Consider the following 25,549-nt stretch of genomic DNA (forward strand, 5'->3'; position numbering starts at 1 on the left):
AAGAAATTCTATAAATAGATCTCTCACTTTGTGAAAAAGAACACACAATTGAGTAGACCAAATTTTATAAAGTTTATAGTTTAATATACTAGTATTTAACCCGTGCGATACACGAGATGATATTATTAAAAATTAGTGAAAATGAATAGATATTTAAATTGAAAAAAATAATATAATTATAAAAAATAAAAATAAAAACTATTTTCGCTAATTTTTAAAAAATTCTTAAATACAACGCATGTCGATTAATTTTTTTTGGCTAATAATCATGATCATATCTCAAAATTTTAGATTGTGTTAGCCTAAGCAATGACATGATGCTCATTGTGTTTAGTGTATTGATGTCGGCTATCAACCTTAATACATATTTAATTCTTTAATTTTCGAGAAGCTATATATTATTATTTTTTAACATGTTATAAAAAAATATTTTTAAATCACATTCAATAAAATTAATGAGAAATACTTTTTAAAAATTCAGTAATTTCGTCTAAATCCACATTCACAAACAATTTTGTGACATGACACGTGTTTGACACATTTGAATGATAACAATAATTGTTTCCTCAATATTTTTATCCAAATGAGTTGTGATTTTATTTAAAAAATCTTTTCATAATATACACAACAACTTATTATTCCGAAAGAAAAATAAAACATAATATCATAAGTAAATCATGTATAAATCAGAAAAGTTATTTAATTAACATTTATTATGTGTATTCCAAAACAATGTCAATAAATATTATAAGATGTCTTCTAATATGATGCTTACTTTCTTTAGAATTGGTTTAATTATTTCCATTACGATAAATTTTATACTATCATGTATCCGTGAACTTTGTAATATAGAAGAAAATTATCACATTAGTACTACGTAATAATTAAAATTTGTACAAATAGATGAATAATATTTTTTACTTCTCGATCATGAAAGACAGATTTCAAAGTGTCTTGTTGTTCTCATTGTTTCCATATGCAGACAATTCATAACAACGAACAAATCTAAATTTAAACGAACATCACATCTTGGAAGGATTCAACCCATATATGATGCTGAAAAGAGGAGTCATTTCAGAATTTAATTTTGAAGTAGATAAATTTAGTAAGATAAATAGAATAAAATTGGTTTCTAATATAATATACAATATTGCATTATTTATAATTTTAAATTCAAATAAGACATTCTAAAGGACAAAAATTATACATTGGATGCTTTTGACATAATTATATCATACATTAACTCTTTCAAATTATGGAAATCTTGAATTGCATGCATTGTGTGTCAAACATTTATGATTATTGAGGGTAATATGCATGTTTATTGAGAGTAATTTAATGTCCATTTGAAATTCTTTTGAATCTACCTCTTTTAATTTTTTTCTGATCTCTTATTTGAATTTTTAAGAAGACAATTCAAGATATACAATATACATATGGTTTTGGAAGAAAACTACAACGCATTAATTCTTTTCTTTATTTTTATTAATGCTTGTACTTATAATTTATCTGTTACTTTTTATTGATATATTAATAGATTTAGAACTTAACTAATAAAATGCATCGTTATTTTTCTAGTACCATCATGTCAAATTTGGCAAAGCTCAAATTTGTTGCACTCGACATTACGGGGAAAAATTATATGTCGTGGACTGTCGATGTAGAAATGCATCTTGAGTCATTAGCTCTAAGTGAGACATTAAAGAAAATGGTATATCATCATCACAAGAAAAATAAAAAGTTATAATATTTTTGCGTCGACATCTTGATGAAAGATTAAAATGTGAATATCTCATTGAAAAAGATATCATGGCTTTATGGAAATGATTAAAAGAAAGATTTGAACATATAAATGAATTTATTCTTCGACCACCCGTGATGAATGAAATACGTTAATATTCCAAAATTTTAAGAAAGTCAATGATTACAATTTGACGAAATCTCGCAATTAAAATTTTGTGGACATGAGGTTACAGAATTGGAAATGCTTGAAAAACATTTTCCACTTTTCAAGCATCAAATATAACTCTACAACAATAATATAGAGTGCGTGGATTTGAGAGATATTCTGAACGTAGCTCACGTCTTCTTGTGGCAGAAAAGAACAACGAGCTGTTAATGAGAAATCATCAGTCTCGGCCCACTGGATCAACAAAATTTCCGGAAGTAAATGTTGTAAGTAAAAATGAATTTAATCTTGGAAACCAAAATCAAATTCAGAGAAAAGGTTTTGGTTTTGGTCGGTCGTGGTCGTGGATGTAGACGTGGACGTGGAAGTTGTCGTGGTTGCGGCTGTGGTTTTGAAAACAATCGAGATAATTACTTCTATATTTCATCTCAAAAGAGCGTCACGAACCACCAACTAAAAATACATCATGAGAACATGAATGTCAATGAAAATCACTCAAAACGATTTGAAAGTTCTTGTTTTAGATGCGGCACTCTAGAACATTGGTCTCGTATTTGTCAAGCCCCCGAGCACCTTTGTAAGCTCTATAAAGAATCGATAAAGGGGAAAGAAAAAGAGACCAACTTCAATGAACACAATGACCGTTCGAGTGATTCAACTCATTTTGATGCTGAAAATTTATAAATGATTTTTCTGAAAATGATCAATATATTGATGTAATAAAAATGTAAAATATTTTATTTTTAATGTGCTTATATGCTAATGTTTTATTGTATAATTATGATTTGTATTTTATTACATATATATCGTCATGTAATTGATAAGTGCAAGAATTGCACTTAATTTATATGTTAATCCATTTGAATTATATTAGTTTCGAACAAAATTATGCTTGGTTTTTATTGTTTTTATGTCGTGCAGGAAATCAATCATTTTTTGGACGGATGATGGTGATTAGGAGCATGTTTTAATTGTGAACTGCGATAGGCGAGAGCCGCAGAGCCACAAGGTAGCGCTACAACGCTCATTTGTTCGAAAGACAAGCGGCTAGGGCAGCGCCGCGACGACTCACTGCCGAAGAACAAAAGCCTAGGCGTTGCACACCCAGCGTCGATGCGCTAATGGCGGCGAAACAAGCAATTGGACTTTCAACTTACGGCCTGGACGCGGAAATAAAAGAAGACACGAAGTTTCAGAAGAGGAGAGCCGTTCTAAGGAGGAAAAAGGGACGAGAAAGCAATATCGAACACGAGACGAAGATCCGAAATGCGAAGATCGATCGCAAATACGAAGAACGATGAATCTGGGGACAGAGACGACACTTCAGATTGGTCATCTATCCTTTTGTTTTTATATTTTCTTGTGTTGCGATGTCTAAAACTTTGAACATGTCTTGTTTTTGCTTGAATTTCGTTATAAACTAATTTTCTATTCTAGAGGATGACGTAACTTTGTCTATACGATGATTGACGTTGTTGTTTTATCATTGAATTCTGTTTGGTTTAATTGTTTTTCTTTGTTTTTATACGATTGTAATTTATTGGCCATAAATTGTGTGTTGCTTGATTAATTCTACAACTCGGGAGAAGGACTATAATTATAGATCATTAGATACACATCGTTGAATGTTTATATAGTTTGGAAGGCATATAACTTTAGCGAGGCCTAGGTAAGAATACCGTTTGCATATATCAATTGAATTTAGATTCTTATTAGAAATGTTTGGATCGAAATTTGAATGATAAAATTTATTCGTCACTTGGGAAAGGAGGAATAAAACAATTAAATGTTCTTGGCCATTAAATAATAGGAATTCATGAGTATAAATTCAAACGGGAATAGTTATTGTAGAAACTTAGTGAAATCTTTTCTCTCGTTGATATTTCTCCATTCGATGATTAGATTAATTATTTATTTGCAATTAAATTGTTTTAAACAAACCAAACCTCTATTAATTTTTCTAAATAAAGTCGTGACTATTTTAATTACAAGCACTGATATCTTTTTGCATACACACTCCTCGTGGGAACGATACTTTACTTACATATATTAAAACTTGACAACAGTGCGCTTGCGAGCGAAAAAAACGCAACAGTAATTTTTTTCATTGCATATTTGTTTTGAAGTTCAAATATGAAAAATGCTATGATAAAAGCTAAACAAGAAACTAATCACATGAAAGTTTGCATACCTGATAGTGGTACAACGCACACTATTCTCCGAGATGAAAGATATATCTTGGAACTAAAATCAACAAAAACAATGGTGAATAAAATATCAGGTCATGTAGACTTGATAAAAGGTTGTGGTAAAGCACATTTTTTGTTACCTAATGGTACAAAATTTCTGATAAATGATGTTTTGTATTCACCACAATCGAAAAGAAATTTGTTGAGCTTTAATGACATATATTCCTATGGGTATGATACTCAGACAATAAATGAAGGACATGAGAAATATATGTGTCTTATCACATATAAATTAGGAAAGAAATATTTAGTTGAAAAACTACTAATGCTCCCTACTGGATTGCATTATATACATATAAGTCCAATCGAATTAAACATGTTAGTTGATAATTCTTCAATATTAATCCATTGGCATAATCAATTAGGACATCCTGGTTCAACAATGATGCGAAGAATTATAAAAAATACACATGGTCATCCCCTGAAAGACCATAAGATCTTTCAAAATAACAAGTTTCAATGCAAAGCATGTTCTCTTGGAAAACTTATTATAAGATCACCACTAGCTAAAATTCAAATTGAATTACCCATGTTTCTTGAACGTATTCAGGATGATATTTGTGGGCCAATTCATCCATCATTTTGATCATTGAGATATTTAATGGTATTGATCAATGTCTCTAACAGATTGTCACATATATTTTTATTATCAACTCCGAATGTGTCATTTGCAAGATTAATTGCTCAAATAATAAAATTACAGAATCAATTTCCTGATCATACAATCAAGAAAATTAGACTTGATAATGATGGTGAATGTACTTCCCTGACTTTCAATGATTATTATAGGTCAATGCGAATCATTGTTTAACATTATGTTGCTCATGTACATATACAAAATGAATTAGTTGAATCATTGATTAAACGTCTACAACTGATTACTAGATAAATGATTACGAAAACAAAACTTTCTGTTTCTATATAGGGACATGCAATTTTACATGCCGCTGTATTAATTCGCATCAGACCAAGTGCATATCACAAATACTCCCCATTATAGCTTGACTTTGATAAAGAACCAGACATTTCTCATTTGAGAATTTTTGGATGTATGGTATATGTGCCTATTGAACCGCTTCAACAAACAAAAATGGGACCTCAAAGAAAGATCAGAATTTATATCGGTTATGATAGTCCATCAATCATTTGATATCTTGAGCCTCAGATAAGCGACGTGTTTACAACACGTTTTGCTGATTGTCATTTTAATGAGGAAATCTTTCCAATGTTAGAGGGGGAAAAGAAACATATTGAAAAGGAAATTACATGGTATAAAACATCAGTTGTTACATCTGGATCCAATAACTAAACAATGTGAAAAAGATGTACAACAAATTGTGCACTTTCAAAGAATATAAAATCAAATATCTGATGCATTTGCAGACACAAAAGGGTAACTAAATCATATATATATGCTGTAAATACCCCTACTCAAATTGAAATTCTAAAGAAACAAATTGAAGACACTCATGATGTCATAAAACGATTGAAACGTAGAAGGCCAATCGGTTCCAAGGATAAAAATCCTCGAAAAAAAAGCATAGAAAAACACGATAATCACAAAATAGAGAATGATATTACGAAAAAAGTAAATGATGATGAAAATTTTCCATCAGAACCACAAACTGTTGGGAATCGTGAAATCTCTATCAATTATATTAATATTGGAAAAATATGGAACCGAAAAGGTATAAAAGAAATTAATGAGATATTTTCTTACAATGTGACATTTGACATCATAAATGACAATGGAGATCATGGACCAAAATTTTTTTGGTGAATGTAAAAATTGACAGGACTAGATAAAATGGAAAGATGTCATTCAGGTTGAATTGGAATCGCTGAATAAACGTAACGTTTTTGGGCCTATTGTCCTTACACCTGAAGGTGTAAAACCTTTTGTGTACAAATGGGTCTTTATTCGAAAGAGAAATGAGAAAAATGAAATAGTAAGATATAAAGTTCGACTTGTTATACAAGATTTTTCTCAAATGTATGGAATTGATAGTGAAGAAATGTATTATCATGTTATGGATGCAATTACGTTTTAGTATTTGATTAGTTTGGCGGTATCTGAAAATTTAGAAATGCGTCTTATGAATGTTGTCACAATTTACTTATACGGATCACTCGATAGTAATATATGGGTTAAAGCATCATTATATGGGTTAAAGCATCCGGCCGAATGTGGTATAATTGGCTAAATGAACACTTAATGAAAAAGAGATATGCAAACAATTCAATATGCCATTATGTTTTCACTAAGAAAACAACATCCGGATGCGTAGTTATTGCTAGTATATATTGATGATTTAAACATCATTGGAACGAATAAGGAAATTCAAGAAGTTATATTGTACTTGAAAAAAGAATTTGAAATGAAAGATTTTGGAAAAACAAATTATTGTCTGGTTTGCAAATTGAACAAAAAAATGTGGAATATTTGTTCACCAGTCAAATTACACACAAAAGATTCTTAAACATTTTAATATGGATAAATCAAATCCTTTAAGTACTCCAATGGTTGTTAGATCGATAAGCATAGAAAGGATCCATTATGTCCATGTGAAGATGATGAAGTTATTATTGGTCCAGAAGTACCATATCTAAGTGCTATTGGTGCTCTTATGTATCTTGCAAATTGCACAAGATCTGATATCTTTTGCTGTAAATTTATTGGCAAGATTTAGCTAGTATCCAACAAAAAGACATTGGAACATAATTAAACATATATTCTGTTATCTACGAGGAACGACAGACTCAAGAATTTTGTATTCAAAAGATACCAATCAAAGCATAATTGGTTATGCTGATGTTGGGTATTTATCTAATACACACAAGACACGTTCCCAAACCGGATATGTATTTATTCGTGGAGGCACTGCAATTTCTTGGCATTCACATAAATAAACACTCTTAACAACTTCATCAAATCATGCCGAGATTATTGAACTGCATGAAGCAAGTCGTGAATGTGTATGACTAAAATCAATTAGCGAACATATCCAAATCTCATGCAGATTATCATTCGTCAAGAAGCCTATAATACTATATGAATATAATACTGCATGTGTTGCTGAAATGAAAGATGTATATATAAAAAGCGATAGTACTAAACATATTCCCCTTAAGTTCTTCGCATTCACCAAGAGCTTGAGAAGAATAAAGATATATATATATTTGCTACATTCAATCAAGTAAAAACTCATCTAGATCTCTTCACAAAGACACTTCATACGACAATATTCAAAAAGCATATATACAACATTGAGATGCGCAATTGTGGGAACCCGGTCGCTAATTCATTTCTTAATCATTTTTGGGAATAATTGGATCAAATACATAAACTAAGTCTAATTTTTTTTTTAAATGCAAATGCGGAATATAATAGAATCAGTCTGATATAAACATCAACATAAAAGTACAAGTCTTGTACAATTACATTAACGTCAAACTAGGGTTCAATCACTATACATCAAGTGCTGAAACATATTCTACTTCTGGGTCCGGACCTCCACGCTAATTTTGATCTATCATCCTCGTCTTGACCCTGATCATGTCCCACCTGTTGTCATACACACATACAAACACAACAAAACCCGGATAACTCCGGTGAGAATAATATTCCCAGTATAAACAACGTAAACATGCAATCACATAAACCCATACAATAGCATATAACAGTTATCAATCACATGTATCAAATCTAAAAACATGAAATGATATAAAACTGTGAATTAAACTCATAACTCTGACTTGACTCTGATCTAGTCTAGTCTAGGGATCCCCGTTCCCGAACGTTGGTATATCACATCGAATATCTGCAATAGAAGTCGATCTACTCCTAAGCAACATCGATATAACAAAACATCCAATGTCTAGGTACCTCTGCCCAAGACTTGGCACCTATGCCAATGACTCGTTCTCGACATCTATCTTCTATTCTCTGCTATTCTATAAGTCAATAGAATAAGCATATACATTCAAATAATACAAATGTATTAAAACAATAACAAACAAGTATTTGGTTTAGGGAAACTCAAGTCAACTCTAACTCGAATTGTATCTCCCGGTTAACATTGATTTATACCTTTCTTTCGTTATGGTTCGGCTCTGATCTGTCTTCGAAGCCTTCGATATCAATCTGGAATGACATATTCGAGGAATACTATATCAACGTATATCCCAATCAATACCAGATATAATCAAACTCAATCTAATTCTATTTCGACGGCATAACATCGTAATCTTGAAATACCTGTAATACAAGTACAAAATCAGTATATACCAATCCGAATAACTCATAATCAATCAACAAACACAATCTGATACCAAATATGTATAATCTCAATCAAATCAAATCTGAAAAATCATAAAAATTTCATACGGTATCCGTTCTTCAATCCGGTTTCGATTATACGATGTCTAATATATCAAGAACACCATATACTAATCATATCTGATTCCTTTAATATCATATTTTCAAATCGTATCAAAACATAAGAAAACTTACGTCCGTGTGAAGTTCTCGTCGAGAGGACTACGGTACTAACTCGGATTCAAAATCGGACAGACGGATCTTTCGCAAATCAAATTCTAACCTAGTAACGAAACTTGAAGCTTTTCCCTCGCCTTTCTCTCGTTTCTTGCTGTTTCTTTCTGAAGAAATGAAGTGTATACATATATATTGCATGGTGGAGAAACGTGGCTCACTTCTTCATGCTACACGTCTCACGCATATGCGCGACCCTCCTCGACGCATATGCGCGAGACCTACTGTCTCGGCACTTGTATTCCTGCACAGCTCGCGCATATGCGCGCTCTCTCTTCGCGCATATGCGCGAGATTCTCTGCCCATCTCGCGCATATGCGCGGGTCATGGCGTGCATATGCACGAGACCTTATGTCCTCGCACATCAAATCTTCTCATGCTATTCCAAATCGTGTCTCGAATGATCCTTCTAATCACATCAAATCATAAATCAACAATCTCAGATTAACAGGATAAAATCTCGAGCATTACAGCAATCTACGAAATTTGTGAAGAATCGTTCGTGTTAACATGAGTGGGAGTTTACGTGACTGTACTCTTTTTATCTTACAATGGTTTTTTATCCATATAGGTTTTTCTTAATAAAGTTTTTAACGAGGCAGTATAAAACACGTAAAGAAGACAATCATTGTATCATGATCATCATCACAAGGGGGAGTGTTGAAAATAAAGAGTTGAAATTATTGAATGTTGAAAATACGAGTTGTAAATATTGAAAATTAGCGTGTGATAATGTATTTATTTTTGAATTATTTCCAAATAAATTTTATAAATAAGTCTCTAAATGTGTGAAGAAGAACACACAATTGAGTAGACAAACTTTTATAAAATGAGTGTAGACCGTCTCAGGATCATAATCCGTGAGACGGGTTCAACCCTACCATATTCACATAAAAATATAATCTAGATTTAATACTTTTCATGAGACCAATAAGAGATGTTCACAATATGACCCTGAGCGTCTCACACAATTTTTGCCTAAAAATAGTAGTTCATATAAATGAGATTTTTATTTTTTACAATAACTTTTATTTTACTAATAGTGAGATAAAAAAAATATGTTGCATTGTTTACCTCTTGTCCGCAAACCATTTTTGAAGGTTTGCAAAAAAGTAAAGAAAGTCGCATTTTACTGTACTTCTAAATCAACCGATCTCAGCCGTCCATTCGGCCCATCCATCAATCCGGCATTCACATGTTAAACCTACCGCCTACATATCACCACCGCGCAACAGTTCTAAACTAAACTCTTCCTTTCAACTCATTCTTATTATAAATAAGTAAATCGCAATAAAAAGAGCAAAAAACCCATTTTCTCTAATATTTAAATATAAAAAATAATTTGCTTTATCGGATTTACGGAGGCAGATCGATATATACTCAGTCGTATACGTATTTTTTTGGATCTGAGACTCGTCGGAGCTCGCCGGTGCTTAAACCCGAGCGCTTTCTGGCTTTGCATGTGGAAACTATAAAACGATCCCGGCGAGTCCTTTTTCTACCGTCTTTCACGCTCTAGATCTTTCGGTTCCTGTTTGTGCGAAGTGTTTGTTCATTTTATACAGTGGAGAACCCGGAGTTCATGGTGTTTGCTTTGTTTTTCCGGGGGTTCACGTGAAAGAACTCGACAGGTGAGTTTTGTCGGAGTATTTTATTCTTTACTTACGTTCTTGCAAGTAAATGCGTTTTTTTTTTTGCGTATGTGACAGTAGCTTTGTGGTTCTTGGTTTTTGTTTTGATGTGTGATTTTATTTTGATGACAAACACGAAGATTTATGGTTCTCTGTTTGAGTTTTAATGCCTATTCTGGTTTTTCTTTTGTTTTGGTGTGTTATCAAAAGTCAAGGGTGCTCACATGTAGAATTGTTGTTTATGTTTCATTATTGAAATGCTTGCATCAAGTTAAGAATTTTGCATTTAACGTGAGGATGTTTTTGGAGTCTTCTTTTTTTGCTGGGAAAAGAACCTAAACATGTCTGGTAATCCTTCCTATTGCGTTGTAATGCCCAGTGGGCTTGATTACCTCATTTTATTTTTTGGAGAGGGGTCGAGTTAATTAGCGACATTAATATGATGATAAAAATAAGAGCTTACTGTAATTCTAATTTTCCCATTTTACTCGAGTACCTTGGAAAAGATACATCTTGTGTATTTCTTGTATTACCTTTGTTGTTTGGTTTCTTTTTTGATCAAAACAACCAAATGCTGCATCAGTACATGTTCACATGCATCCAAGTGTGCTATTTATACAGATTAGCTTCATTTAATTTCGGGGGACTGTAAATTTCTATAGATTTAGGGAAGAGTTAAGAAATCTAGAAGTGAGACAGCATAACTTCGTCTTTGCACCTATGAGGCCGGAAATTTATTGGATAAAACATGAACAAGACATATTATGAGGGAGTTTTGGTGGATATTATTGCGAATGTGATGAGGTTCATATAATTTATGGATTTTAATTTTAGGCTACGATGGTAACTTCTCAACGGGAACTTTGGTTAATTTGATGCGAGCATATCCGATTGGATCTAATTGTCTGGGGGGCAAGGCAATCTTGCCTTGGCTCTGTGGCTAGGTGTTAAATTTCTCATTTGGTAATGTGGACTATACCCTAGGTAAAGGTTCAAATTTCACTGATAGTTTTTCATGATATAGAGGTAGTCTCATTATCATGTCTGTTAAAGTCTTTGGCTGGTGACTTTTCAATAAGTCTGCTGAGATTGAGTTTACAAGTAGCCACCAAACCATTTTGAAATATCATCGTGAATTTCTGACAATGGGATTGAGTTCTTAATCTAGAACGTTTTATGGATGTATATAATTGTGGAGCACTGCTTTGCACACGGTTGCATCTCTATTCTTTAGATTTGATGTTATACCTGATAATAAAAAAATTGCTTGCACTGGATCAAGCATGATGATTTAGAGAGTTGTGTTGTTTATGGGAACAAAATAAAATTCACGTTTCATGTGAATGGTTGTGACTTGCTAATGAAAAGGTTTGTTTGCGTTCTCTTCCATTAGGTCGGATGGAACTTAGTGACTCGCTTTTGAATATCTCTTCATATGAAAACAAGTTGGTACTTTGTAACAATCAGTGCTACTTTTTCTAGCAGCTGTAAGTTCTATTTGTATTAATATTCACATTGATTGACACTCGGAATATAAATACGGGCAATTTAACATTTATTTATGACTTTATATTGTTTTTCCCTTCTTTTATAGTTTTTATTATGGGATCAGCATTGTGAGCTAATTATGGCCTCCAAAGGTCCAAGGTCTAAACTTGACCATGAGTCGCGGGCTCGACGACAGAAGGTGACAGCGCTCAGTTTTCTTTTTATGTATTTACTACATTAATCAACCAGCATAAGATATTGAAACTTCGACTTGGGCTATGGTAGCATATAAGTTCTTTTATTTCTCAACCTATGCCATTAGTGAATATTTTTAAGAAACTAGATCTTGGTGTTTTTTGTTGTTCAAAATCCACGCTGATTGAAAATTTGGGGATGGAAGTCTTGTCTTTGAGATTAAATGTAATTGAAGTATCATGGGTTTGATTTCACATGCTTTGAGTTTAATTGTAGAGATACTTTTTAATTTTTATTAATATGTATAGCTTCACGCATTTAGTAGTGCCTTTGTTTGTATCTGTGATGCATTCAATTATTCTTTTTTTTAACAATTGTGTGCTTGAAATGGTTCAAACTTTAAACCTGTGATGAAGTCATGAGACTCATTAGAAGCCAACTACTGTACCACCAAGCTAGTTGATTGGTCTTTGCGTTTAACAATTCTTGTTAACTATGTAATAGTTTCCCTGTCTAACTTTTATTTGCATAAATCAGAGCTAAATTGTGAATTTTAAATTAAAAAAACCTTCCACAATTTTATAATCTTCCACTCTATTGCATTTTGTATAAACTGTATCTCGAGACTCTCGACCCTGTGTATTTGAACATCATGCGAACGGTATATGCTGAACACATCTGCTGTGGAGATAAAGCGAAAAGGCATGAATTTTCGTTTTGTATGAAGCAGCAGCTGGTAGAGAATAGGAAATAGATGATCCTGGTAATGGTCTGATTTTACAAATTTTGACTGTTTTTATTGTAGGCGCTTGAAGCCCCAAAAGAACCAAAACGCCCTAAAACTCATTGGGATCATGTCTTGGAAGAGATGATCTGGTTATCAAAGGTAACCAAGTGTGTGTTATTTAACCTTACACTTATCTGGTGTCATGGTTTTGAATGTTTAGAGCTTTTTATGCTAATGGTCATGGTGCTCCAGGACTTTGAGTCAGAGAGGAAATGGAAACTTGCTCAGGCAAAGAAAGTTGCAATGAAAGCCAGCAAGGGAATTCTGGATCATGCGACAAGAGGGGAGAAGAGAGTTAAGGTCTAGTTTTATACATTGTTTGTAAAGTTATTATACCGCTTCAATGTCTTATGCTTGGACATCGATTTAGTTTTGCATTAATTTACTGATGGTGACACTATCTTTAATTTTGCCATCGTGCAATATTTTGTGATGCCAAGTTATAAACTCGTTCAGGAAGAGGAACAGAGGTTGAGAAAAGTAGCGCTGAATATTTCGAAGGATGTTAAGAAATTCTGGATAAAAATAGAGAAGCTGGCAAGTCATTATTTCTTGTACATTATTACATTTTCTTTGGGTATCACGCTCCAGTAATGGGAGATTCTTCTTATTATGGTTGATTCAGGTGGCGTACAAGCATCAGCTAGAGCTAGATGAGAAGAAGAAAAAAGCTCTTGATAAGCAGCTTGAGTTTCTTCTAGGGCAAACAGAGAGGTAAAGTATGCTTCTGACAACATTTTGGTGTCTTCCTTGTGAAGCTATCTCGTGTATCTAAAATTTGCCACATATTCCTGTCTTTAGAAAGAGCTGGTATATGCAGATTCACATTGATTATTTTTCCTGCTTAAATACTAAGTTCACCCTTGTTAATTGACATCTGAAATGACTACAATACCATGCAAATTGTTTAGGTACTCGACGATGCTAGCAGAGAACCTTGTGAACTCGCCAACTCCTTGCAAACCACCTCACCTTTGTACTGTTCGAGAGAAACCAGATATACCACGGAAAGGAGATGATATTGATAGAACAAAATCTGAATCAGATGCTGGTGAGTGGTGACTTTTGGTCAGTTGATATTTCTTTTTATGTTTATGTAATCGCGTCTGTTTCTCAATCAAACTGATAATGCTAGGATCCCAGTCAAATGCCCCTGGTTTAGATGAGGACTATGACGTACTGTCTGAAGATGAATCAGTAAGTTGTACTGCTTTTTTAAGTTAACTTTCTTAAAGTATATGTGCTTTGAATTCTTGTCCATGTGGTACTCTGGGATTATAGTTCCCTGAAAATTGTGGCATCCATCCTCTGTGCATTTTTTTCACTTGAATTAAGTTTTCCTCTTGATTTATTCTAGTTTCTATGGTACTCAGATCAGCAGTTAGCTGGTCTCTTGCTTTTTTCCTTTTCAGTTTCAATGCTTAGGAAAAAATGCACCTAGGCTTCAACTTGAGTGAATTTGGGATACTTCTCACTGGGTATCATGTGCACCATAGTTCAGTATTTTCTTGTATTGGTTTTATTGTTGTGACCATGCTGCATTTATGGCTTCTGTTGCATGTGAATTTCATTACAGGCTAATATGCACCATCTTGACCATGTAATGCTGTGTGTCTTAAATGGATGATTTTGTGTTCGGAGTGTATTTGTGACAAACTGCATATTGTTACCTCATCTAATACCTTGATTTTGTGATGAAACCTTGTTTGTTTAGGATTTTATTTTTACTTGCATAAGTTCCCTTTCGACTTTAGGTAGATGACGAACATACTATTGAGGAAGACGAAGCTCTGATCACCAACGAAGAGAGGGAAGAAGAGCTGGCAGCTTTGAGAAGTGAAATTGATCTGCCTCTTGAAGAGATACTCAAACGTTATACTGCTCAAGAAGGTGCCACATGTTTTTTGGTCATTGTTGCAAATCTATGGCCCTATGAATTTTTACGTGCAATAGTCCATAAAATGAATTGCTGTCATTCTTAGCTATAGAAATAGATATCCAAGCTCTCATTTTTATTAATTGACGATGATGATTGCTGATAATGATGATTGATAAATATTGTTTGGTTATGTATCTTCTAGTTCTTAGGGATGAGTGGGGTGGCCGTGTCTTTTAAGAAAGGAACTTGTGTTTGCCTTCAAATATGTGGGAATAAATCAGTTTAAGGTCATGAAGAACACTTTACTCGAAATGGCGTGATTGCCTTGATTCTTATACAAGATACACATATGAATGGATTGATAAGTTCTTTTTGCTTTAAATCGGAGTCTCCCCCTTAATTGTGTTTTACAAAATTGTCAGATTTGCATCATTTGGTGCAGGAATGCTATATTAGAGGAGCCCACTGATAGTGCTTCTTATTTCTCTTGTTGTAAACCATGCCATGCACATTTATAGCACACCAAAGTGGACGAGGTTGAAATGATGATGTCCTATTTTTTTTCAGGGGATTACATGGAAAGTCCTTTCCCTTTTTACTATAAGAGAAGATGAGTCCTTGTCCTATCTTGTTGTAAACCAGTTGTCATGCATATTTCTAACACACAATGTGAACAAGGTCGGCGATATAGGTGTCCTATTTTCTTCCAGGAGACTACAGAAAATGTCCTTGCCCTCTCATTTGTTTGATTAGAGAGGATAGATCCTTGTCCTCTCATAATGTGTATTTCATCTATGTACCAGTAAAAAAGTCTAAAATTAATATTTGTTGCCACGGTTTCGTAAGCCTGCTGAAATTTGGATGTGGATGTATATATTGATTGTTTCTCTATCTGCTATGTTTGTATGGTTGTTGATTATTCATTTGATTGTTTCTCAGCTAGCCAAGAAAAGAGTCCTGACAAGATTGATAATGCACCTGGAGCGACCGATATGAGCAATTTCAACAGTATGCATGTTTAGTTGCTGTTTGCTATGTATTTACATTCTTGTTCAGTTATCTCATGTTTTGTCCAATTTTAATCAGGTAAAGAAGATATGGAATGTGACGCTGAGTTAGAGAGAACTGGCTCGCCAGTGAGGCATGGTTGTCGTTGTGTAAGTTGTATGTGTTTATGTATTCCGTCACAAATTGTCATGTGAGCCCAATACTTAGCCTAACACTCCTTGATCGACTTATGCAGGTCAAAAGTAACGGTGTCTTGTCTATGTCCGAAAACTATTATTCAGAGGTCGAGACATACAAAAGGAGAAATTCTTTGAAGAAACTTCTCGAGTCAGAGAAAAAGCCCCTGTTGCAGAATTTTAATGATGAGCATGTAAGAATATGTACTGGGAAGTCGCATTTATGTTAACCTTAAATAAGCGCACAAAGGCACCCTGGTGTGATCCGTACAAATCATGAGGCGTGATGAGTTATAATTCTCTAGAATCTAGATTTTCAAAAGAATTCCCATGAAAAAAGATGTTTGAAGTTCTCTTACTTAGGGATTTTGACTCATGCATGCTTAAAAGCACTTCCTGAGCTTTTATGGCCTGTGGTTCATTGAAGTGCTTCGTTTTGGCACACACCTGGTTCACTTTTAACAAATGTGCTTGAGAATGTTTTTTGTGGTTAATATTGGGGATTTGTTCTTATCATCTTTAATGCTCATAGCTGATTTGTCCGACCATTGGCCATTAGAACATGATTGGCTTTAAGATGTCATATCTCAAGTAGTTTTAATTAGCACCACAAGTGTTGTAAGGTCGACCTGAAAAAATCTAAAAATTGTTGCTTGATTTGGAATGTTGCCCCTTGCCTTAGAGTGGCAGTGTTGTTTTGTTTTATTGAATCTTGTTACGCAGTTATTTTGCTTATATATCTCATACTGGAATCACCCTTTGAGATTTGTATATAGCGTGTGGCCATGCATAGCTGTTTAATGTTCTCATCTACTTATGTGACTATAAATTTTTATTTTTGGTACATTCCCATGATTATTTACTTCAATTTTTTTAATAGGATGACGATGATTTTGTACTTTCATCCGGAGAAGAAAAGGAGAACGACATGGTATGTATATTATCTTAATGATGGTTAAAGGTTTCATCTGTTGCATGTCCAAGCACTTCCATTTCTTATGCAATGATATCTAGAATTTTTATGTTGCTAAATGACGATCCTGTAAGCGAGATCTGAACCTGAGCCATACTATTCTTTAGCCATCAAACACATTTACCGACTATTGTTTCTCCATTCCTTCTCTAGCTCCAAGTATTCCTTTTCAAGAAGTACCCTTGCCATTACTTGAAAGAAGTTGGCACTTTATTTCGGAGTAGCCTGGAATGTTTCAAAATTGTGATTAAAATGTTCTCTCTTTTCTATTGATGCCTACCTCGACTTTCAGGATGATGAAACAACTCTCTTGGAGGAGGAAGAATTAGCAAATGCAGAATCAGACAATACTGGAAACGAGGTGAAAACCATGAAATCATGTATCTGGAGCCTCTATGCTCCCTACTTTTGATACTATTTTATTTATAGCGTTAAAGTTTGGGTAATTATAATTGCACATACATGTGCTGCACTATCTTTATTTGATTTATGGAATAATCACACATTTCCAGATTGCACTTCTGTATAAGGAAAGTGAAGTTCCTGTGGAGGAGCTGATTGCAATGTATAAAAAGGTTCGTTGATCCGGGCTTCTGTTTTTCTCTAATTGTGCACACGAGATATTGATTCTCCTGTTTCCATTCAGGGTTGTAACTCTGGTGAAGATGTAGGAGTTGACTCTGATGAAGATGCAGGAGTTGACTCTGAGTCCTCACATGCTTTTGGTTCCGAGGAGTTTCTGGATTCATCAGCACATGGATGCTCTGAACTTAAGCAAACTGGTGATGAATCTACTGGCTTGGAGCGTGAGATATGCCCTCGTCGGCAAGATGACGAGGCTGAACTTATGGGAAAATCTGGAGAGGATATTCAAAGTGAAGATATAATTGCAGATGCAGCAGCGGCAGCCAGGTCAGCACAACCGACGGGTAACACATTCTCAACAACAAAAGTGCGTACGAAGTTTCCTTTCCTTGTCAAGTATCCATTGAGGGAGTATCAACATATTGGCTTGGATTGGCTTGTGACCATGTATGAAAAGAGATTGAATGGAATTCTTGCCGATGAGATGGGTTTGGGGAAGACAATTATGACAATAGCATTGCTTGCTCACTTAGCTTGTGAAAAAGGAATATGGGGCCCACATCTTATTGTTGTCCCTACAAGTGTCATGCTCAATTGGGAAACAGAGTTTCTTAAATGGTGTCCTGCTTTCAAAATATTGACGTACTTTGGAAGTGCTAAAGAGCGGAGAATTAAGAGACAAGGATGGATGAAACCTAATTATTTTCATGTTTGCATAACCACTTACAGGCTTGTCATACAGGACTCGAAAATTTTCAAGAGGAAGAAATGGAAATACCTTATTCTGGATGAAGCTCATTTGATAAAGAATTGGAAGTCACAAAGGTGGCAAACACTTCTTAATTTTAACTCAAAAAGGCGTATTCTTTTAACAGGTACACCATTACAGAATGATCTAATGGAACTCTGGTCTCTTATGCATTTCTTGATGCCACATATTTTTCAGTCTCACCAAGAATTTAAGGACTGGTTCAGTAATCCTATATCTGGGATGGTAGAGGGACAAGAGAAGGTAAATAAAGAAGTAGTGGATCGGCTGCATAATGTTCTCCGTCCTTTTATTCTTCGTCGATTGAAAAGGGATGTCGAGAAGCAGCTTCCGATGAAACATGAACATGTAATTAGTTGTAGGCTTTCGCGAAGACAGCGTAATTTATACGAGGATTTCATAGCTAGCTCTGAAACGCAAGAAACTCTATCTAGTTCTAATTTTTTTGGAATGATAAGTATTATTATGCAACTTCGTAAAGTCTGCAATCATCCTGATTTGTTTGAAGGCCGTCCCATTATTAGTTCATTTGATATGAGTGGTATTGATATGCAACTGAGTTCTTCGGTTTGCTCAATTCTCACAACTTTTGCATGGTCACATGTTGATCTCCGAGGCTTGGGTTTTGTTTTCACACATTTGGATTTCATCATGACTTCTTGGGAGGGCGAAGAAATTCAAGCTATTGCTACTCCTTCAAGTTTAATTGAGCGCCGTGCAAACATTTTGGAAGGAACGTCAAGCTTAGCTAACCAAAAAAAAAAGATAACTGCAACAAATTTTTTTATGGAGATCCAAAATGCACTCTTGAATGAAAGATTGCGAGAACTAAATGAGAGAATAGCATCTGTAGCATGGTGGAATGCTTTGAGGTGCAAGAAAAAACCAATATATGCCACTGACTTACGAGAGCTTGTTACTGTGAAGCACCCAGTCCGTGATATTCATAGTCAGAAATACAATCCTTTGTCTTGTCTATATTCATCCAGAGTGGCTGACATGGTTCTTTCTCCAGCTGAAAGATTTACAAAGATGGTTGATCAAATTGAAAGTTTCATGTTTGCAATACCTGCTGCCCGTGCCCCTCCCCCCATTTGCTGGTGCAGTAATGGTGGATCAACTGTGTTTATAAAGCAAAATTACAAGGATAAATGTTCTGAAGGTCTTTTCCCGCTTCTGACCCCATTTCGACCTGCCATAGTTAGAAGGCAAGTCTATTTTCCTGATAGGAGACTTATTCAGTTCGACTGTGGTAAGCTGCAGGAGCTTGCAGTGCTCCTCAGAAAATTGAAATCAGAGGGTCACCGTGCGCTGATATTCACCCAAATGACAAAGATGCTTGACATTTTGGAGGCCTTCATTAACTTGTATGGTTACACTTACATGCGTCTTGATGGTTCCACTCCGCCTGAAGAGAGGCAAACACTTATGCATCGGTTTAACACAAACACAAAGATTTTTCTTTTCATTCTGTCGACGCGCAGTGGTGGTGTTGGCATTAATCTAGTTGGGGCAGATACTGTTATCTTTTATGACAGTGACTGGAATCCAGCAATGGATCAACAAGCCCAAGATAGATGTCACAGGATAGGGCAGACACGTGAAGTCCACATCTATAGGCTAATCAGTGAGAGCACCATTGAAGAGAACATTCTGAAAAAGGCTAATCAAAAGCGTGCTCTTGACAATTTGGTTATACAAGGTGGAAGCTATAACACTGAATTTTTCAAGAAACTAGACCCAATGGAATTGTTTTCAGGCAACCAAACAATTCCAATAGAAGATGCACAAACAGATAAGATTGTCAATAATGGTGGAGAGATCAATTTATCTAGTGTTGATCTGGAGGCTGCTTTAAAAAATGTTGAAGATGAGGCTGACTATATGGCATTGAAGAAAGTTGAAGAGGAAGAGGCTGTGGATAATCAAGAATTCACAGAGGAAACCATTGGAAAACCGGAAGACGATGAACTAGTTTATGAAGATGACATAAAGCCAGATGATACTGCTGAGCATGCTGAGTTTAACACAAAATCAGATGAAGGTTTCATTATTAGAAGCCATCCACTCGAGGAGAGGCCTCTTGTTTTAACTGGTGAAGAAGATGATGTTGATATGTTGGGTGACGTCAAACAGATGGCTGCAGCTGCTGCTGCAGCAGGGCAAGCAATCCTATCTTTTGAGGATCAGCTGCGCCCAATTGACCGGTATGCTGTACGTTTTCTAGAATTATGGGACCCAATTATAGATAAAGCAGCAGTGGAATCACATATTCAGATTGAGGAAACTGAATGGGAGTTGGAGCGCATTGAAAAGTTAAAGGATGATATGGAAGCCGAGATTGATGATGATGAAGAGCCTTTAGTCTATGAAAGTATGAACGCCCTTGATTTGGTTTTTCATGTTTTGTTGCAAACATCTAATCTTCTTTAGTTGAATGCGTTGAGTGCTTAGTGTAGTACTTGTATGCATTTAAGCGAATAATTGTTATTATTTAACATTTTATTTAAAATCTGTTTTTTCAAGAGTTATACTCAAATAACGTAATATTTTTTATCATCTTTTTTTTCAGGATGGGATACTGATTTTGCAACAGAAGTATACAGGCAACAAGTTGAAGCTCTAGCTCAACATCAGGTTTGGCATGAACTTTAAACTTTGATAAAGAAAATGATTATTGTTTTCGTTGGACCATGTATCTGTTTTGGTGACCCTCTTGTTTGAATGAGAGAGACATCCCCAGCTTTGCATTTCTTTATTGCCGTTTTACTGATGTGATCTGGTATTAATTATGTTTCATAGTTAATGGAAGATCTAGAACGGGAAGCCAAGGAGAAGGATGCTTTAGAATATAGAATTTCAGATTCTTTCAGGTAAGTAGCCTTTCTACAACGCATTTTTTATTTTTCAGAGCAACGTACTTGACATAGTTAATGCGATTTGACTTGTGGATATGTTTGGCTGGTAAATTTCTTCTCGTGGTGCCTGCTATTTTGCATATCAAGATACTTTTCTAGGTCAATGCATGAAATAAAAATTGCATTGAATTATTTGGGTTGAATCTTCTGCATAATAATTTGATTATGGAGAATTAGAAGTTTAAAATATGGAACAGGTTATCTTGACAGTTAATAACATCCTGAAATTTTCCAGTCAATGCATTTTCTAATCTGGCTTGTAATAATGTTGATTTTGTGGTAGATTTACTAGACATCCTACTGGGGTTCTCGTTGTAGATTGAAATTTTGTGTACTGTGAATAACATTTACATCAATATAATACATCTCAGTTTGATTTAGGATCTTGCTTCCTAGATTACCTACATGAAAATGGTTACATTTAGTCATACTAGGATGAGATATTGCATGCATGTTACTTTGTTGACATGTAGAAATTTAGTTTTTCTCATTGGAGCAAATTATTATTTAAGATATTATCTCCTAGTAATTTTGATTCATACAATCTATATATTGCTGTTTTTGCATCAACTATTCTTTTTCTCAAAGCAGAAATGACGTAGCTCCTAAACCCAAGTCGAAGAAAAATAACAAAAAGGCCAAGTTCAAATCTTTGAAGAAAGGGGCTCTAGTTTCTAAACCTGTATCTGTCAAGGCAGAGTCATCCACTGAACCAATGCCCATATATGATGATTTGATTTATGATGAGATGATCACGTCATCTGATGCTTTATCTCCAAGCTCAACCCGTGAGAAGAAGCGTAAACCTGCATCAGATGATGACGAGCTGATGAGCAAAAAGAAGTCTAAAAAAGAAGACATGCTTCTTTATTCCAAATCTTCTAGCAAGTACTATAACAATCATAAGGATTTGAAAATTTTGGATAATTGTGTAGTTGATCTTGAGACTAAGCAATTAAGTAGGGGCAAAACTCGGGGGAAACTATCTATTTCTGTTATGCCTCTGAAACGGGTTTTCATCATAAAGTCAGAAAAGTTAAAGAAGAAAGGGAACATTTGGTCTAAGGATTTTCCTTCACCTGACCTTTGGTCAACACGTGAAGATGCTGTATTATGTGCTGCGGTTCATGAGTATGGCCCAAATTGGAACTTGGCTTGTGAAATATTGTATGGAATGACTGCTGGCGGATCATATCGTGGCAGATTTCGCCATCCTGTCCATTGCTGTGAGAGATTTAGGGAACTAATTCAAAGATACGTTTTGTCTGTTGGTGATGCTACCAATACTGACAAAGCGGTTAGTATTGGTTGTGGGAAGGCTCTTCTTAGAGTAACCGAGGTATGTTTGCTGGAAGCAATTGTTCCTTGAGCTGCTGAATTGAAGACATACTTAGACAAACTGCAATGTCTAGTTTTAAGAATTTAAATCATTTAATCATAAAAACAACTATTTCGAATTTGTCGGTTAATGATATAGCTAAACCTAGTAAAATTAGAATGAAGAAAAAACATGCTTTATCCGCTTAAACTATTTGAGGTAAAATGGTAAATAAGCTGCATAGGTGTCTGCACTGTACCTAGATTATAGTTTGCCCTGGATATCATTTGATTCCAGTAAAATTTAAATAACTAAAAGATGTTTACCGGGGCTTCCTAATAAAAAGAAACCCTTAATAGAATAACCAAAGGAGTGACCTGGATTAAATTGAATATGGATGTAACGAGAAGCTCAAACTGCTAATGCCTCTTTAAAAATAAGAATTTGGGCTTTGGCAGATCTGGTATACTATTTGGACCAAGAAATTTGTAATCATTATGAATGTTCATGTAATCTCTATAAAAGAGAAGCAATTTTGGCCGCAGATTCCTAGTGAATGCAGCACTCTTGGTCACCAGGTGTCTTGGAGTTCGACTTCACTTCATCCTTCTTAAATTTGTCATTGGTGAACTGATAAACTTGATCTTTTGGTTTTATATAAGTTATGTTTAGTCTGCCCTGTATGTTCCAGAATGTAGTATTTCCTTTCTTTCTTCACATTACTTCCCGCTGATGTTTCCTTCTGAGTTTGTAATCAATGTGTACCTGTAGGATTCTGGCCTAATCCCTCCCCACTTCTCTGGTGTTCATACCAAAAAAAGAAGGGTGTGACTGGATTGGACATCCCTAATCTCCAAATTTGTGGAGTATTAGAGTTACTTGCTACTGTATCTTGTTAAAAACCAATGACATCAAGTAGAAGTAGTTGTACATATGCGAGCTATCATAGGATTGATACTCTTTTTGTTAGCTTTATGTAATTGCAAATAATTTCCTTTGCAGGATAAACCTTTTTTGGTTTTAAAAATTGTTTTCATTTCACTGATTGTACCTTCTGCAATTTATTTGAGCATGCTTGCTTCAAGTAGCCCTGATTTTCTGCTCCCATTTTCTTCTGTTTTTCTCAACATTCTACACGTGTTTCTTTTATTCTGTGGCTTGATTAGCAGTTATATTAGCTCGGCAATTTTGTACATTTCAATTCATTCATGCAGTGTTTCCTGCATTAGGATAATATGCGGGTGTTGCTTAGCGTTGCTTCTGAACTACCAGATAATGAACCACTTCTACATAAGCATTTTTACGCTGCGGTTTCTGCTGCTTGGAGGTTATCACACCCCAGCCTTAAGAAAGGCTCTTTATCTACTCAAAATGGCTTTTATTCTTCTCCACAGTTCGGTACTAGGTTCAACCATCAGAATCCCTTGAGGAAATCATCAGAAATGCTGGAATTTACAAATTTATATCAGTGTGGGGTCTTAGTTGCAGCCGCCCTAGATGGTGACTGCAGTCATCAAACTAATGAACGATCAACCATCGTCAACCAAAGCAATAAGCTTTTGGCTGCAAAAGAGCGATTGGATATTACTCTTGCACTTCAAGAAGAGAGGGATGAAATAACTTCCCTTCCCTCAATTGTTGATCTTTCCATTCTTGGCCCAGACCCTCCCCCATCCTTGAAGATGCTTGCTAGTGAAAATTGTAATTTCAAATCTTCCTGGAGCCTGGTTGAAAATCAATTCAGGTATGACCTCCTACATATTTAATTTTAGATTTGTGCAATCTTTTATGGAAATTGGTCAGGGTAAATTCAAATAAGTCAACCTCTTGTCAAGTCATCATTGTCTCGTATATGAACAATTGATCCTTTGTTTAGGCTGACTATCTGGCACCTCCATCCTACCACTTCAACTCTACCTTAAAACCCTTTCTACTTAAGTTTGTGGCCAAGATTTTGTATGTTCTTCACGAGGAGGATTATAAAATTGGGAGATATACCGTCTATTTGCTTCACAAATAGTTTTGATCTGCCATCAGATTTCCACTTGTAAATACTCATTACTCCTATTAGCATATTACTGCATGTTGCTATTTTCGTATTTGCAGAAATCTCCTGTCCCATCGTGTTGAAGGGTTATTTGGTGAGGATTTGCTAGAATTTACGATTGGTGACTCTGGGTTTTGGACTCCACAACGTCTCCTTGTTTCCGAGTCGGTCAAGCCTTCTAAATCGAAGTTAAAAAAAACTGGTATTGAGAGTGCTGATTTGCACTGTCTTACTGCCAATCAAGTATTCCAGCCTCTGCCATTGACAGTCAGTGACTCTGGTACGAATTTTGATGATTTGCCATCTTGTTTCCATGATGATGGTGGACTTGAATGTGATAATAAATATCTGCTTGGTACGGATAGTGAAATTGCTTCTTTGGGTTGCACCTTGGGAATAGATTCACTCCAAATTTGGCCAGATTTGATATCTGAACTGGATGATTGGTCAATATTACCTGAATTTACTGATATTGGATAAGATTCGATGATGCAAAACCAGAAGCCAGTCCTGGTCATGGAGTAGCTTTGTTTTATTGGAAGGGCTCAATCTCATGATGGAGATGCTCCCGCCACTCCCTGCCAATGAAAGTATTCATTACCCGAGGCTGGGGAGGATTGCGCTGTGCTGTCGGAGATTTAATTGCCAAAATGGCCTCATTTGATGTGGATCAGTGGCTGTTTTGTTCCAACCTCCAAGTGGTTTTTTCACCAGGGACGTTTGCTTTTTTGAACGGCGAGAGAGCAGGGTTGCTCCGGAGGATATATATAAAATATACTGGGGGGGGGGGGGGGGGGGGGGGGATATAATATGCGATCACAGGTAGGTTTTAGGTCTAATATTCTTGCAGGTGGTGGAAGGGTGCTTTGCCATTTTGGGGCACATTTCTATTAAATTTTTCATTATTGAATGCTTGGGGGGCTAGGCTAGCACATTATCTATCTGCGAGCAGAAAATTATTTCCATCTTCCCAAGTATATATATGATATTTGCAATCGGCTATTCATTTATTTTCAGGGTCCTTATAATGTATACCAACTCATTAATCAAAAGAAAGAAAAATTT

General features: G+C 35.1%; 1 protein-coding gene across 8 annotated transcripts; it reads left to right on the top strand.

Moving 5' to 3' along the window:
• The first annotated feature begins 9,940 nt into the window (after nucleotides 1–9,940).
• Nucleotides 9,941–25,494, top strand: LOC140839570 (protein PHOTOPERIOD-INDEPENDENT EARLY FLOWERING 1-like). 8 transcript variants are annotated; one of them, XM_073206376.1, is made up of 23 exons: nucleotides 9,947–10,195; nucleotides 10,276–10,341; nucleotides 11,735–11,828; nucleotides 11,936–12,028; nucleotides 12,830–12,910; nucleotides 13,004–13,111; nucleotides 13,268–13,348; nucleotides 13,437–13,525; nucleotides 13,723–13,862; nucleotides 13,947–14,008; nucleotides 14,566–14,701; nucleotides 15,630–15,698; nucleotides 15,777–15,847; nucleotides 15,934–16,068; nucleotides 16,755–16,805; nucleotides 17,140–17,208; nucleotides 17,360–17,422; nucleotides 17,494–20,575; nucleotides 20,774–20,838; nucleotides 21,004–21,074; nucleotides 21,711–22,458; nucleotides 23,667–24,181; nucleotides 24,544–25,494. In XM_073206376.1, exons 4-23 carry the CDS (start codon nucleotides 11,969–11,971, stop codon nucleotides 24,962–24,964), a joined length of 6,117 nt encoding a protein of 2,038 aa, XP_073062477.1. In that variant the 5' UTR covers nucleotides 9,947–10,195; nucleotides 10,276–10,341; nucleotides 11,735–11,828; nucleotides 11,936–11,968; the 3' UTR covers nucleotides 24,965–25,494. The 8 variants fall into 8 exon arrangements, with proteins under 8 accessions (XP_073062481.1, XP_073062477.1, XP_073062475.1 ...); XM_073206374.1 differs by having other exon boundaries at nucleotides 9,947–10,341; nucleotides 11,710–11,828; XM_073206373.1 differs by having other exon boundaries at nucleotides 9,947–10,341.
• Nucleotides 25,495–25,549: the final 55 nt, after the last annotated feature.

The sequence above is a fragment of the Primulina eburnea genome, chromosome 8 (genome assembly GCF_022965805.1).
Source record: "Primulina eburnea isolate SZY01 chromosome 8, ASM2296580v1, whole genome shotgun sequence".
NCBI lineage: Eukaryota > Viridiplantae > Streptophyta > Magnoliopsida > Lamiales > Gesneriaceae > Primulina > Primulina eburnea.